The following is a 16,406-nucleotide window of genomic DNA, read 5'->3' on the forward strand; positions in this document are numbered from 1 at the left end:
AAAAAGTAAAGGCCATATGGTTCCAAGCAAGTAAATATTCAATAGCAAAAGTTTTTAATGGTGGGCTTAGTTTAACAAAAACCTTCTTCACTCTTCTACAGAATCACAGCTAACTTCTAAGTGCTTCTCGTACCGTCGCAGTAGTTTCTTTAGTCAATCGTTTCTTTAGTCAAAACATCGCCGCTTGATAAATGAACCTGTTGCGAACAGTGATCTTAAATTTCTCACTGTCTTCAAATCGTACCCTGAGCCACTGTTTCGAATGAAAGAAGAAAAAATAATCACACGGTGCTGGCACAAGATAGCAGGGCGAGCAATTAGTGTTCCCTACCAGAATATTCAATCTTCCCATCGGTTCCGATTGTGGTGTAAGGATGCATGTTGTCATGTAGGAGGCCAATGTTGGATGAGAAATAACGACGTCATCAATGTTTATCGTACTTATTTCTGTGCTTAGTGTTACGTAGTATATGTGAGCGCTACGTGTGGCCCACATTTCCATTTATTAAACACTAAAAGTTCCCTTTTTGACTTGGAAATTGGTAGCCGTTATTCTCTAACTAGAGTAAGAAAACTGCTTGATTTTTTTTCGGTTTTTTGGGAAAGAAGTGGCGGCACCACTCTGTGTTTTCTGCGATTGCGTACACAATGAAGCGTTGTCATCTGTGCAACAGTGTGCGAAAACAAATCATCCTTTTTTTTGTCGGTAGCAGTCCAAAAACGCTCATCAACTTGATGTCCTGTAGTGTTTGAGTTGGTTGGTAAGCATTTTTAGAGCCTAGCTTTGTGATATCAGGGAGAATTCGGCTACAATTGCGCAAATTCTAGGGAGGCCAACAAGAGTAACTTTGTCTTACAAATCAGTAAGTGTTAGTCCTCAATCTATTGCAATATTTTGTCCACTTGAACAGTTTGGTTGGTCTAGATGCTTGGCTGGTGCTCCACTCTTTTTCGTACGCATTTCTGTAGCCGTTTCGAATTCTCAACAATGTGTTCCGACAATTGTTTCACTCCTCACAGTTAATCCATGAACTGTGCCCAACTCCTCGCAAATTGTAAAATTCAGTTATTCTTTTGCATGCAAATATGTAAATACAGTGTGCAACCCGCAATAGGCGGGAGCAACAATATTCACTAACATTGGTGTCTGTGTTCCCCTACGAGCAGATGACTACTTAGTCAGAACAATCACTTTAGTACATTCGCTGAGAAGTGGCAGATTGTGCTGTGCACACAAGTCTTCAGTATGAAGTGCAAATACCTAAAGATTAAAAAATAGCTCTTACTTTGTGAATAAACATCATGGAAAATTTTATTATGCAGATTTGACTGCAATAATTATTCACTGCCTATTTTTCTAACAATGCTACCACGACTTACAGTACTTCTCAGCTGTCTAGTTTTACTAGTGTTCCACATGTCGCTATTGTATATGTATATGTCATGTGCAGAGTATTTCGAGTGCTATCCAATGGTGCATAATTTCTTTTTTACGAATGAGTGCTTTTGGGAGCACCAACAGGCATCCTCCATCTTGTGTGTCAGCTGATCTACAGTTGGTGAGCAAGGGCACAGGTAGCTAATTCTCTTGTCATCCGTGACACCAATGACAGGAATGTTGACTTGCTGAAATTTTTTAACTCAGGCTTTCATTATTCGCCAACTGTTACTCAATTAAAGTGCCTGTCACTGCAACCCTTTTACCTCTTTTGAAGCGTAAACCAAGTTTTCTTTTCAACATGATCCTATAAATGTTGTTTATTCAAGATGCACTTGCTTACCACAACTGTAACTTCATCTAGTTAGTCGTAAAAAGATCCCACGCACAGGTAGAAACACAGATTTTAAACACAATATCGAGAACAATGTTATGTGCAGGGATACGTAGCACAACAGCATGGGGTCATTTCTTTTTATTCAACGCGATGTGCTCTCGCCAATGCGTTGTCAAATATCATATTGCGGCTCAGGCTAATTGTACTGACACACTGCACTTTTTTAGAGCATGTGTGGTGAGAAAGCCAGTGGGCAGCATAGTACCAAGTTCAGTGCAAGGGGTGTCCAGTGTAAATGTCGTTATCTGACTGAACGAGCCAAGAGACAAGTTGCACAATTTCGGTGGGTAGTTTTATTGAACAGATGTCTATCACTGTTTTTTTTTGCATGGATTGTTCAACTCTGTGAGAGACTCTGTGTGTTTCTTGGGTACATGTATACTGCTGCATTCACGATTGTCAATAAACAATGTAAACTTACATGCTTGGCGTGTTTTTGCCAGTTGAGGCCTCTAGGTCACCTGGCAGCATAGCAGAAATATTTAGAGTAACGCTAGGGTGCCTTGTGCACGAATGCCACTCCGCAATAGCAGCAAAAAAAGCCCATGAACTTGCGGGTGCGCACCGCGACCCCGCATCCGCTACAAAAGAAGCCGCCATATTGTTTTAGCGCAATGATGATGATAGCCCTACTAGCGCCGTGTCTAGGTCGGATAACTTAGTACACAACGCCACCGCTACACTTATGTTTGTTGCACTGTCAAAAGTACAGTTTTTTTTCTCTAAATGGTAGTGTATAGGTGTTCTGTGTTCCCACTCTAAGCCTCTAAAAACCTCCTGTAAGCACGCAGTGAATAGCACTGGAGAGAATGCACCATCTCCCTTACACCCTTCTTAATTGGTATTCTGGTGCTTTCTTTTATATGGCACTATGGTAGCAGTTGATCCATTTAGATTTCTTCTAGGATGTTTGATATGTTTCATCGACGCCCTGATTCCGCAGTGTCTGCATGACTGTTGATATTTCTACAGAATCAAATACCTTCTCGTAATTTATGAAGGCTATGTATTGTGGTTGGCTATATTCTGAGCATTTTTCTATTACATTATTGATAGCATGAATGTTGTCGATTGCTTAAATATACAGATACACATATTCTATTGTTTTACAGCAGGTCCTATCTCTAGATTGAAGCAGCATGGTGATATTTTAAATTGACGCTTGTTTGATTATGCTTTAGGCAGCTGGACCCAAATGACTAGGGACATTTGCAGTTACAAAATATTTTATCCTAGTTCAGCTTTGTTATATCTACGAGGCGGAAAACACATTTTCGGACTGTCGAACACTCTCACGCAAATTTGTACAAGCGGTCATAAAGTGCAGTACACTATGTACGCGTACATACAAGTCATGATGGCGCCATCTTATCTAGGCGCACAAGAGACCCTTTGTATTTTGTATACAACACTAACCGGGAGTGTCTTTGAAACTCTGCGCTTCCTCGTCATCCGTGAGCATTCGAAAGGAGACCTCGGTTGGCACTGGATCACTTTCTGATGATCCTGCACCTGCGAGTAATACCAGTGGGTCAAGGAATACCTCAAACCAACTAAACCTCTGTTGAAGAAACTACTCACTGACACATGCTCCCCTGCTAAACAAAATAAAAGTAGCAAGAATAAACTGAAGACACCATTGCAATGACAACATTCTTGCAGAGTTCTGTGGACTATTACACTCAAGGAAACGTGGTAATACTCAGCTTAGGTGACTTGTTCTAGACGAAACATTTTGAGCTAGTGATCAGTCATCTTTGAACTGATTGTTGAAAAGCCTTACGTGCTCACTAGATTGATGTATAGAATATGGGCTATTACTTCCCACAGAAACGAACAACTGCACTTGCGTAATTCTTCGCTGACTTATCTGCCATGTTTTACGGTGCCAGAATTTGCACTGAACGAACATGTTCTCGTTTATTTGTGGCCTGCAATGGCATTGTCGACCAAGACATTATGCTTCCTGCTGCCTTTAAATCAATATTCGCTACCTGACTCCCCTAGTGGGCATGGAAGCTGCGGCTACGTTGCAGATGCATTCAATCTTTTACTGCATTTTTAAATGAGGGGTATTACTTAATCGCACAATGTCGCGGATCTAGTGTCGGTGGCACCTTTAACAAATCTACAGCGCATGCTTACGTCTCGTGCCTACTCTCGCTCCCCTTCCCTTCTCTCGCCTCGCAAAGCCGATGCATTCAGCGTCCGCCACAAAAAGAACCGACTCCTAGCGATGCACAACTGCTCTCTGCTTGAATTGCGCATACGATATTCAGTCAATGTCACCTTCACTGGGCTTTAGCTTCACTTTAAACTTTTTTTTTTGAACCGAGTAGATGCGACGGAAGCAACAGAACGTTCAACCAGTAGTGCGGCACACCCCAACATCAGCATTCCATCACTCACTGAAGGCAACGCTTCTTATTCATTCAATTACAGTGCCTAGAATACTTCAATAAACAAGATTATGACAATACAAGAATCCAATATATCATAAAAATCGGCAGATCCTACGTACACTAGAAATCGATAATATGTGAAGCACGAATGAGAATTGCGGATATGTCACTTTATAATCAGCACAACGTTACGAGGTGGAGGTATATTATGCCGTATATGACTTCCGAGCCATGATTATTATGTTTGAATGTGTCGTTTACATTCGTCATCTATTCAAATCACGTGAAAACAATTTTAGTACATGTTAAGCTAGCGAGACGGCTGCGAGCACGCTATGAGCGTGGTATCTTGTGATGTTCTAGCATGACACGCGTGTCAGGATTGTCGTGTTTGCACCAGCCATATCTCTTTTCTTCCATTGACGTCACGTAACACCAAATTTGGTATATGTGGAATTAGAAAAACAGCCGCGAGCGCATAATGAAGGGCCCATTATGCTCCAATGTTGCGTTTTCGTGACGCACGCTGGGCACAGCGACGCCACGTCAGCAGAACGAGAGCACTCTATAGTCCGACGTCAGGCGCGACCAGCGTCTGTCGGCGCAACCCGGCGGAAACCGGTGCGCAATGCGACATGCTGTGTTTTGTGCCGATACGTTACCCAGGCAACACTGTGTCTCCCTGTTTTCGTGACGGAGGGATGCCGGACGCGCTGAAACGCGCATGCGTCAAAGCAACGTAGCGCAGCGTGCGCCTACGAGTATATGGCAAGACCGGCACCTGGTGTGGCAACGCCAGAGTGACGCCGGCGAGCACACGCACCGCGTCAGATCGAAATGTATATGCGCCTTGACTGTGGCATGTAGTTATGTTCTCACATGACACGCATCTCATTTATCATGTTTGCATCAGTCCTATGCTGAAGTCATCAACTGGTGTCACGTAATAACAAATTTGGCATAGGTGAAGCTAGCGAAACGGCCGCGAGCGCATCAACAGTGTAGCTTGCAGTCATGTTGTTACGTGACACGCCCGTCGTGATTATTAAGTTTCGATGTGTCATTAACCTATGTCATCCGTTCGCGTCACGTGTTACCGAGTTAGGTAAATGTAAAGCAAGCAAAACGGCCGCCCTTGCATCATGAGCGTTACATGACATGACGCATCTCATGATTATCACATTTGCACCAGTCACAAACCTTCGTCATCTATTCACGTGCAGTAATACAAAATTTGGTATATGTGACGCTAGTTAAATGGCCGCGAGCGCATTATGAGCGTGGCGTGTAGTCATGTTGTTGCATGACATGCATGTCATGATTTTCTTGTCAGGGTCTGTCGCTTGTGTTCGCCATGAAATCATGTCATACCATACCAGTTTGGAGCATGCCAAGTCAACGAAACCACCTAAGAGCTGCAATCATGACATTCATCACATACATGTCATGAATTTCATATTATGACTAGTAAAATATGTTCTTCATACTGCCATGTCAAGCCGTACCAAAATTGGTATCGATAACATGATCAAAAAGGCTAGGAGATCTAAAAGCAGTAGGCGGCTAGATAGATAGATAGATAGATAGATAGATAGATAGATAGATAGATAGATAGATAGATAGATAGATAGATAGATAGATAGATAGATAGATAGATAGATAGATAGATAGATAGATAGATAGATAGATAGATAGATAGATAGATAGATAGATAGATAGATAGATAGATAGATAGATAGATAGATAGATAGATAGATAGATAGATGGATAGATAGATAGACCTAACGTTGCTGAAGTTCACTAAGAAATGCTTCACATTTAATAAAGACAAAAAATATGGCAGCATATCAACGGAGTGAATGATGAATAGTGGGACGAAGCATCCGTCCGTCCATTCATTCTTGCTTCCGTCCATTCATGCGTGCGTCTGTGTGGCCGCCCGTGCGTGCGTTTGTTCGTGTGTCCGCCCGTTCATCTGTGCGTCTGTCCCTGCTTTCGTCCATGCATCGACTCCTGCGTCCGTCCACGCATCCATCCGTCCGTGAAGCCATCCATGCGTCCGCCCAAGCATCTGTCTGTGTGTCTGTTCGTCCACCTATTCAACACTCCAAGTACCACCATCTCGCATCCTTTCATCATATATTCCTCATATAGAAGCACCGCCATCAAGCAGACATTCCAAGGACTGAACGCGAGGGGGCTAACGCACACATTCTTACGGCTTGCGCTTCGTGTCTACTTCTCACCTTTGACCACCTCAAGTTCATGGTATACACTAGTTCACTGTATTCATGGCACTGTGGCCCAACGCTCACTAAACCTTTCTAAAACCTAGGAGGTTACGCCCAGCGAGTATAACGTAGCAACCCTTTCTTGTCTTCTGTGCGTTGTTGAACAGTAAAAAATTCGCAGCGTGCGCATTAACCAAGAGCCGAATTCTCCCGTCTCTCATTCCCCCTTAGCACCCATTGGCATGTACATTGAGCACTATCTTTTATTGTTCAAGGACGCATAAAAGAAATCTCTCCCACGCACCACCTTAGAGGTCAAAATTTTATGCTTGGTACATACTACTACGGGTACGAGGGGTGAACGGGTGCCGCTATAAGGAGCTTCGCCCCTAAAAATCCTCAGGTGTTCAAAATTTGCGGAACCCTCCTGTACGGCGTCTCTCATAATCATGTGGTGGTTTTGGGGCGTCAAACTTCACAATTAAATCAATGAAACGTGCGTGTAACTTCCTCTTGCAGTTCCTTCGATTACCCTGTGCTCTCAAGACCAGCATTTGTAAATGTGTGTATGTAAAAAAGCTGCTGTTGCTATGGGGCAACGTGGAACTCTACCTTCGGCCTCCAAAAAATTCATTTTCATTCTGACGAAGAACTAAAACTATTTCTTAAAAGCTGAAGATTTAAAATGATTGAAAACAATGCTGCAGCACCCCTTCGGATGACTGCAGCAAAGCAAATGCAACTAAACCTCGATCGGCAATTTAAAAGGATAAATGAAAGGCTTACAAATATCTACAAAAAGCTCGCTCCATGGCATAAGTAGAGCTAACTTCAGAGAATAAACGCGGAAGCAGCCTGTTCAGAAGCAACGCATATACTGGGAAAAGATTTAGGGAACAAGCTGCTGAAAGTGGCACCCATTCATTCCGCGTAGACGTAGTCATGGAGTGTAACAAGTGTTGCATTTTGACCTGCAAGGTGATGCCGGTGGGAGATTTCTCCTGTGCTTTGTTGAATAATAACAAGTTCGCGGCGTGCGCGTCACTAAAAGCCGAATGCTCCTTTATCTAATTCCCAATTTGCATCCATTGGCATGTTCCAGTAGGAAACGTTATTAGAAGTAAAAGTGTCAAAAACCGACTTCTGCAATCTTTCATTTCCCGTAGCAGCCATTGTTTACCTCCAAGGTAGTGCCTGGTGAGATTTCTCCTGTGCGTGACTAAACAGTAAAAATTTTTTGTTCAAAACGCCGTTGATTGACAAAATAAACCAACAAAAGACGCCAGATGTTTTCTAAAAGCAAAACGAAAAACGCCAGATGTTTCTAACGCAAAACAAAAAGAAGACGACAGCTGCTTAACGAAAGACGCCAGGTATTTTCTAAAGCAATGGTTTTATCGGGCGAATTAACAGAAGAAAATTTCACGGTATTACTTCCGGGAGCTTCGCCCAATCTCATCATCATTCACCTCGTGGATCTGCCGTCAATTTCTTTTTCTTACAGTTGCCGCCACGTTATGAAGTTCTGAAGCTCTAAGTTAAAATATTTTATTCTGTTCAGTCGATCTGAGCTAAGAAATTTTGGCATTCAAATATCAAAAAATGATTGTGCCAATGTTGCGCACTTCGTGTGAGAAATGGTATGAATATGGAAATGCTAGTGAGCGGCAATTTTATAATCGCTACAATAAGTGATTTATTTTAAAAGGCGCTGTGCTTACGCCCCGTCATGTGGTAGCGTTTGCAAAATTTACACGATAGCCAAGAGCCTCTTGCGGAAGGTACTGCTGATGTATTCACTGGGCAGGCGTCTTTGGCGTAGCAATTGGTCTGTGATCAACGTGATCCCGAGATTACCAATTATATAGTCTTTTCTTTTTTTTCTTCAAATGCACGCGGTTTAATGAACCAGAATGAAGCTGCACTTCCTTATCGACACCTGTGATGCTCACATAGTAGCACTTCTTGGCATGTGGCTTTCCCCAAGTGTTACTTAAGATGGAACACCTAAATGTGATGTGGCGTTCAACAGCTATTGTTGGGACCATAATATTACACAGGAAGCACGTGTGTTAATCATCGTTTGAGATCACATGCAGTCATAAGTTGTATCTAACGCGTATTTCCTAGAACTTCTGTGCGTGTGTGCGTGTGAGTTGACTACCAATATAATACTTCTTGCTGCTGCTAACTACCTTTATATTACTCTACATTGATTTGCATGATACATTGTTTATGTTCTTACCCGATTCCTATACGCAGCTACATATTTGCTGGGCCATTTCAAATCCCCATTTATTGATTGATATGTGAGATTGAACGTCTCAAAACCACTATAAGATTACGAGAGACGCCATAGAGAAAGGTTCCCGAAATTTCGTCGTGCATGCCCAAACATTGAGTGTTTTTTCACAAGTACTCGCCAAAGCTGCTCATCCACGATTCCTAAAAATTTTTTAAACTGGTGCCTTGACTTATATCATTCTCGAGTTATCACCGTAACATACTGAACGACTTGGACATGCACAAATATATACCCGAACCCATCTGAACCGCTTCTGCCGATATGATTCAAAACCATGCTTTTCACCTATTATAAGTGCTCATTGTTTCGTTTACTTTGCCTTACATGATTGACACTCTCTTCTCGAACCCGAGCTGATTAGAGATTACAGCAGGGCAGATTTTGCAACAGTTTACCGTGAACTTGGCGTTTTCTTTGACTACATGCTAAAGTTTGAAAACGTGAAGATATCTGCCACAGTGGTGTAGCGGCTAAGGAAGTCAGTTGCTGACCCTCAGGTCGCAGGGCAGAATCCCAGCCGTGGCGACCGCATTTCCGACGGATGTAAAAATGCTTGAGGCAGTATGTTTAGATTTGGGTAGACGTAAAAAAAACTAGGTAGTCAAAATTTCTGGAGCCCTCAACTACGGTGTCTCTCATAATCATATCGTGCTCTTGGCACGTTTAACACCAAAGCTATTACTATAAAACCTAAAGAATGGCGTGTTCAAACTGAATGGAAAAAAAACAGTCAAACGTCTGACAGACAGATGCTGCTCTTTGCATACTATTTCAGGTGAACACCGGTCCCCATGTATTCGTTTTTAAATAAATTGCCCGTGAAATAGAATAAGTACGCGTTTAAAAAAGCCAAGCGCAGGATTGAATAAGCTGAACGGTGCGCTATCGTGAATATACTACTCAGTAAAATTAGGCAGCCGAGAAAGCCAAGTACACGAATGCCAATACTTTTTTTATTGTCAATAGCTTTCATAACCAGATTATGAAAGCCAAGTTACAGCAATAGTGCACCAATCTCAAAATCGAAGCGTTGTTTTTTGCGTTTAATGACGTATTTTCTAAATGCATTTGGATGCGAAGCATTTTATCGTGGACCTCAATTCGGTGTGCGGCATGATTAATCTTACTGTCCAAACACGTTTGTTACTTCTCTCCTATGCTCTCCCACTCTGGCCTCGCAACGCTGCCCAGGCAGCACTTGCTAGCCTATACTCGCTCTCCTCTCTCTCTCCTCTTGATGGAGTTCACAATCACACTGCGCATGCGCGTCTCCGTCAACTTTCTCACCGTTCCAATGCTCCTCTATCTCTCGCTTCGCAACGCCGATGCTGGCAGCGTATGACATTGCTAGCGAGTTTTGTGACTGAAACAAATGACAGCCCCCACTATACAACCATCCACTAGCCACCCCATATATATATATAGGCACAGGATTTTGACCGCCAAGATACCGCTGGTGGGAGATTTCACCTGCGGATTGTTGAACAATAAAAATTCGCAAGGTGGGCGTTAGCTAAAAATGGATCACGGGTCTCTGTGTTCAATCAGAGTATTGTGTCCCTCATTGCTCATTACTTGCGATATGCGTGTTCCAAAAAGAAATACTGGTTCATCGCTGCGTGCTTTACACCTCCGCAGGTTTCTCTCCTGGGCAACGCCGCAGTGAGCGCCAGTGTCAGCGTCTCCGCCGTTGTAAGTGCTAGCGCCCGCGGCTTCGCACTTACACATGGTTGCCTTTAGCGGTAAATGGCGTAATGTTTATCATGGGGTGTCTCCTCTTGCAGCAATAATTATTATATCTTCCCCACTATAGATCCTGCTGTTGATTTTACGGTGTTACTGAAGCTCACTCATTGTCTGAACTTGTTCGGCTTGTGGAGTGAACAGCAACACTTCAAAATTTTTGAAAAAATCTGGGTGTTTATTCTACACTTTTGTAAAATGCGTTTTCTCATTCTTTGGAATCTTGTTTTTTACCACGCCACTAAAGTGGGCAAGGTCGTACCAATATTTGAATAAGGAGGCGCACCGTTCCCTTTGAAAGACAAAGCATATTTTCCAAGGGGCCCAAAGCTTTTAAAACACCAATCTTATCTAGAAGGCCTTTTTTCCAACCAACAGAATTCCTGTAAACATTTTGAACGTGAAACACAACTGACTTCGTTTACACATGAAGTTTTTGTGCCCTTAGAATGCGTAATAGTCAATGTTAAACTTCTCTAAAGCTTTGCATCTCTTCTTACCAGTTACTTTTTTAGGCTAACTAAATGCAATCATTGACCACAATGTAATAATACATTGTAGTATGTTATAATGCAATGTATGTATCAGTACACAAGTCTCGCTCGTGTAAACGAGAAATCGGAAAGCCCGCGGGTTAGTTCCGAAGTGAAGAAAGTGCATCGGTATGCTCATGATTATCGTTTTTTTCTAGATGTCACCAGGTTTGACAATAATGCAAACCAGCTACTGCAACTTTTTCAAGAAGCCTTATCTGCTCTTCATTGCTCACGAAATTCACGAAAACAATTAACAGGCTCACATTTGGCGTAACACGCGCGTCTTTTCAAGTAATTGTGTTGGTTGTATGAGCGTCGGCACAGAACGCCATTGTTGTGATTTAGGTCGGATCATTCTAAGTTCAGAAAAAGTATTATTGAATAGTGTAATCTCATATGTGCTCCTCGCTGCTTTTGGTTGAACAAGTATTCAAGTGGTTTCCTGCTCTGGCCTAGCGGCTGAACAGTGCTGCATACCCGCGATTGACTGTCTCTTCGATCTCTGAATTTCAGCCTCAAACTTTCAAACATGGCCGCCTCAACGCAAACATGTGAGAAAAGAAGGAGGAAAACTCAAAAAGAGCCTGTTGGTGTTATATTTATGCGTTGTATTCCATTGGCTTAAAAACTGGAAGCACTGGTAACTTAAGTTCACGTTCTCAGCTCTAAACAAGCTTTCCATTCTATGCAAAACCAGGTAAACCAGGTACGGAAAGCAAGAAAAGTTGGGTGTATTAAAAAAAGACAAAACAGTTGAATGCTCCACCTGTACACCGGTCGGGTCAGTTTGGGTATCAGGGGCACGTTGCAGGGGCATCCCAACTGTGCATGCAACAAACAGTGACAGGGAGAATTTTAGCCTAACCGAAAGAAACTGATGTTGTGAGCCACAGCGCTTGCATTGCTACGTTGTGGCAAGTATTACCAAGCAACTGATCCGAGAAGTACTGCTGAAAAGGGGGAGACATTAGGGGGTATAGTAAAGTACGCTTCACAGGAAAGTGATTTTGCAATTTTGACACAAACGAATGCTCTATACTCGAGGAACAAAGCTGTTGAAGCCCGACGTGGAGCAGCCACTTAGTTTTAGGGCGACTACTTATAGCACTGTCCACTCTATCTGACGTAAATTGGGACATATCCCAGGTTAAGTAGAACGTTGAGTCAACGTGGTTTGAATGTAACGAATGTGAGACAACGTTAGACGGTAAAATATAACATTGCACCGACGTTTACAGCATTTTGTTGCCATAACACAGTGTTTTAATGTTGCAGCAACATTGAAATAATGACGTTGTCCTAACTTAGAAGTGTGGCATCTTGGGCTAGTTGGTATGGCATGACGATAGTTAAAACACGGGAACGAAACGACGACACAGAGACAAGAAGGACACGAAAGACGCGTGTCGTGTCTTTCGCGTCCTTCTTGTCTCTGTGTCGTCAATTTGTTCTCGCGCTATAACTATGGTCGTTGTCCTAACCTTTTGCTTTTAACGAGGCCACAACATTCAAATTATCACGTTGCCCTAACATGATGATAGTAATGTGGCAACAACAATCAAATCATCCCATTGCATCATTGTTGCATATAGACATCGAGCCCATGTTTAGCTGCGATCGTAGAAACAACATGGAGAACATGATCGCTGAAACATCCATGATTACAAATGGCAAAATTTTGAACTTCGTGGATTCATTTGAGTAATGACTGACAGTGGCTAGTTAGCGTAATTGAGTAAGAAATAGAGGAAGCATGAACAAGACAGACAACGGTTCAGCCTAAGTTCTTCACACAATAATCCTTCTATGAATCTAATTTCTTTATACAGCTGCGCTCTGTTTTTATTTGTTTGTTTGACAATACACGACTGCCGTACTGCAGGAAACAAAAAAACATCACCATAAGTCACCTGACTAGGCCTCTATAGCTCCGCACCATACGTTCTTCACATAAAGCGACTGCATTGACAAAAAAAAAGAAACACAAGAGCACAATCACATGGTAGAGACCATTGCATCCCCTTCTTACGTCTGTAGCTAGGTACATTAAACACAGTGAATTCATATGTGAGAGGATATTTGCAAGAGCAAGCCTTTCAAGACCCTAAATTTCCAGGCTACAAAAGCCTGCCTACGGCAGGCTTTAGCTTAACATGTATGCCTGCAGACCTGAAGAATAAACTACCTGTCTATTTTATTATTACTGTGTGGTTGTAAAAATAGCATTCGAGCCATTACATTATGAACTGGGCAAGCAGTAGTTAAATCAAATTGTGCCTACATTATGATGCATCACCACAATCAAGTTTTAAAGAGTGCTTTGAGATCACAGACACATTAAACAGATGTACTAAAACGGAACCTACAAGCTTGCATGATGCAAGGTAACAGCCACAACAAACCCTACGATTGGCAATAATTGTGGAAGTGGAACCAATGAGAACCATGGCGCTAGAAAAACAGCTGTTTCACAGAGCCCTTACTCTTGGGGAACATAAAAAGCAATGCAATGATTTGAGATAAAGATGCAAACAGGAAAATCAATAACGGGATATGTGTACGAGACGATAGCATGGGTCGAACAACGCTTTATCACCTATAGTGACGAGTTTAAGTAGGCCAGGCGGGTGACGTCACGCTTACGTAGGAGCGACAGCTTGCGCTCGCTATCGCGGCCATGCCACCTCGGTTACATCTTCCTTTCCTTGGGGCAATATAGGTCGCTCTGGCATGGGGTACCGACGAGGCTCGCGACGTTCCCGAGTGCTTCTCCGTGGTAGTGGCGGCTCTGGAACGGGACCCGAGCCTGGCAAGCCTGAGGAAGGTGTTGTGGTCGTGTCGGGGCATGGTAGCTCTGGAACCTCCCGGAGATGTTCCCGTGTGCGTCGCATTTCTCGGCCATCTTCTGTTTTTACCAGTACGGAGCGTGGAGCTCCCGCTGATCCCAGCACAACGACCGGGGACCACGTCCGTGTGTGCGTGTCGTACAACGAGGCCCTCTGACCCGGTGAGAGGGCGCGCAGGTCCCGAGCACCTCGATTGTAGTAGACCTTCTGCTTGTGGCGAATCTGGAGACGGGAGTGCACCTTCCTGTTGGGCAATGGTGCCGGCTTCAGGTGGCAGGAGGGAACCGGGAGCAGTGTTCTCGTCTGTCGACCCATCAGCCTCTGCACAGGTGACATCAGAATAGCATCACGTGGAGTATTGCGCAAGTCAAGCAGAGCTAAATGGAAGTCTGGGCTGTTATACGAACACTTCTTCAGCAGCGTTTTCGCTTCTTGAAGTGCCCTTTCGGCCATGCCATTTGCGCGAGGGTGATAAGGGCTTGACGTCACGTGGGTGACTCCTAGTTCATGCAGAAATTCACGGAACTCTTGGCTACTAAAAGGGGGCCCGTTGTCCCTACAGAGCTTCACTGGTAAGCCGTGGACAGAGAAAACTTTCGCGCACCACTCCTTGAAGTGCCGGGCTGTTGTGTATCGAAACTCCTTTATTTCAAAATAAAAGGAGTATAAGTCTACAATTAAGGCAAACTCTTTACCACCGTGATGAAATAGGTCCATGCCAACCATTTCTCATGGCAGACTGGGGACATCATGCGACAGTAGAGGCATCTTAGTGTTTTGCTTTTGGTGAGCCTGGCAAACTTTGCATGATGCTGCAACCTGGTCAATGTCACTCGACATGGATGGCCAAAACATGACACTCCTAGCCCGAATTTTCATCTTCTCCGCCCCCGAGTGAGCCAGATGAAGAAGCCGAAGGATTTCAGCTCTCTTAGCGCTTGGTACGGTTACCTTGTTGCTGCGAAAGACGAGGCCATCTTGTGTATGCATCTCTTCTCGATACGCCCAAAATGGCCTGGCACATGCTGGGACGTCCTCTTTGTTTTCCGGCCAGTCAGTCTCTGCATAGGATCGGATGGTCGACAGAGCCGGATCCTTGGTGGTTGCCACAAGTAGTTCCTCGAGGCGACGCTGAGAAGCTGGAAGAAGGGCAATGACGTTAACATTAAAGCGCTCGGTTTCTTCCGTCAATAACGCCTTGCTTGGAAAACGAGAGAGCGCATCAGCCAAAAAGAGCTCTTTTTCTGGCTTGTACAGTAGAATAATGGCGTATCGCTGCAATGTCAGTCGCATTCGTTGCAGTCTAAGTGGGCACTGGTGAAGTGGTTTACTGAAAATTGGCACCAACGGACGATGGTCGGTTTCCACCGTAACCTCAGATTGGCCGAAAATATAGTCGTGAAATTTTTCGCAGCCATGCACAATCGCCAGAGCTTCCTTTTCAATCTGCGCGTACCGCGTCTGAGCATCGCTGAGCGATCTAGACGAGAAAGCGATAGGGCGGCCGTCTTGTATCAGAACGGCACCAACGCCCATGTGGCTGGCGTCAACAGAGAGGGTGACTGGCTTTTTCGAACCGAAGTAAGCAAGCACTGGCGCTGTTACTAAGGCTTGGCGCAGCTCATTGAAGCTGCATTGCTCTTTTTCTGTCCAGACCCAGGCAATATCTTTGCGCAGCAATGTTCTAAGTGGTGCGGTGAGTACAGACATTCGAGGAATGAAGCGCTGTACGTAATTCATCGTTCCGAGGAAGACTTTCAATTCCTTACTGTTACTTGGCGCTGGCATGTGCAAAATGGCTTGGACGCGATCGGGTCCCAGGCTCAGTCCTTGCGTGGTGAAAACGTGCCCCAAGTAGCGAACTTGCTCCTGCAAAAAGACACATTTCTGTGAGTTCCGACGGAGGTTGTGCTCACGGCAGCGTGCAAGCACCCCGGTCAAGTTGTTGTCATGTTCTTCCTTCGTTGTGCCCCAGACTAATATGTCGTCCATTACAACCGCTACTCCAGACAGGCCCTCCAAGAGGCGGTGCATGGCTGCTTGAAATATTTCCGGGGCGGAAGATATTCCAAAAGGCATGCGGATAAACCGATAGCGCCCGTAGGGCGTGCTCATTGTGCACAATCTGGAGCTGCTGTCAGAATGTTTTATTTGCCAGAACCCGGATGTTGCGTCCAAGGTAGAAAAATATTTAGCTCCAGCTAGTCGTTGCGCGACGTCTTCTAGAACAGGCATAGGGTAGTGTTCACGCAGAATAACCTTGTTAAGCTCCGTTGGGTCGAGACAAATTCTTACTTTATCACCTTTAACTACGGCTACCATATAGCTTGACCATTCTGTTGGTTCGGTTACCTTCGTTATGATGTTGTGCTCTTCCATGCGTTGAAGTTCGGCCTTTACTTTTTCTTGAATGGCAACCGGAACCCTTCTGGCTGGCACAACAACACCGACGGCGCCGGGTTTGAGTTTCATTTCGTACTCAAAATTCTTCAGCTGTCCCAATCCTGT

General features: G+C 44.1%; 1 protein-coding gene across 1 annotated transcript; it reads right to left on the reverse strand.

Annotated features, from left to right (window-relative positions):
* Nucleotides 1-13,718: 13,718 nt before the first annotated feature.
* Nucleotides 13,719-16,013, reverse strand: LOC119178012 (uncharacterized). Its single transcript, XM_037429180.2, has 3 exons — nt 15,668-16,013; nt 14,850-15,037; nt 13,719-14,219 (listed from the first exon to the last, which is right to left on the reverse strand). Exons 1-3 carry the CDS (start codon nt 16,011-16,013, stop codon nt 13,719-13,721), a joined length of 1,035 nt encoding a protein of 344 aa, XP_037285077.2.
* Nucleotides 16,014-16,406: the final 393 nt, after the last annotated feature.

The sequence above is a fragment of the Rhipicephalus microplus genome, chromosome 1, assembly GCF_043290135.1.
Source record: "Rhipicephalus microplus isolate Deutch F79 chromosome 1, USDA_Rmic, whole genome shotgun sequence".
NCBI lineage: Eukaryota > Metazoa > Arthropoda > Arachnida > Ixodida > Ixodidae > Rhipicephalus > Rhipicephalus microplus.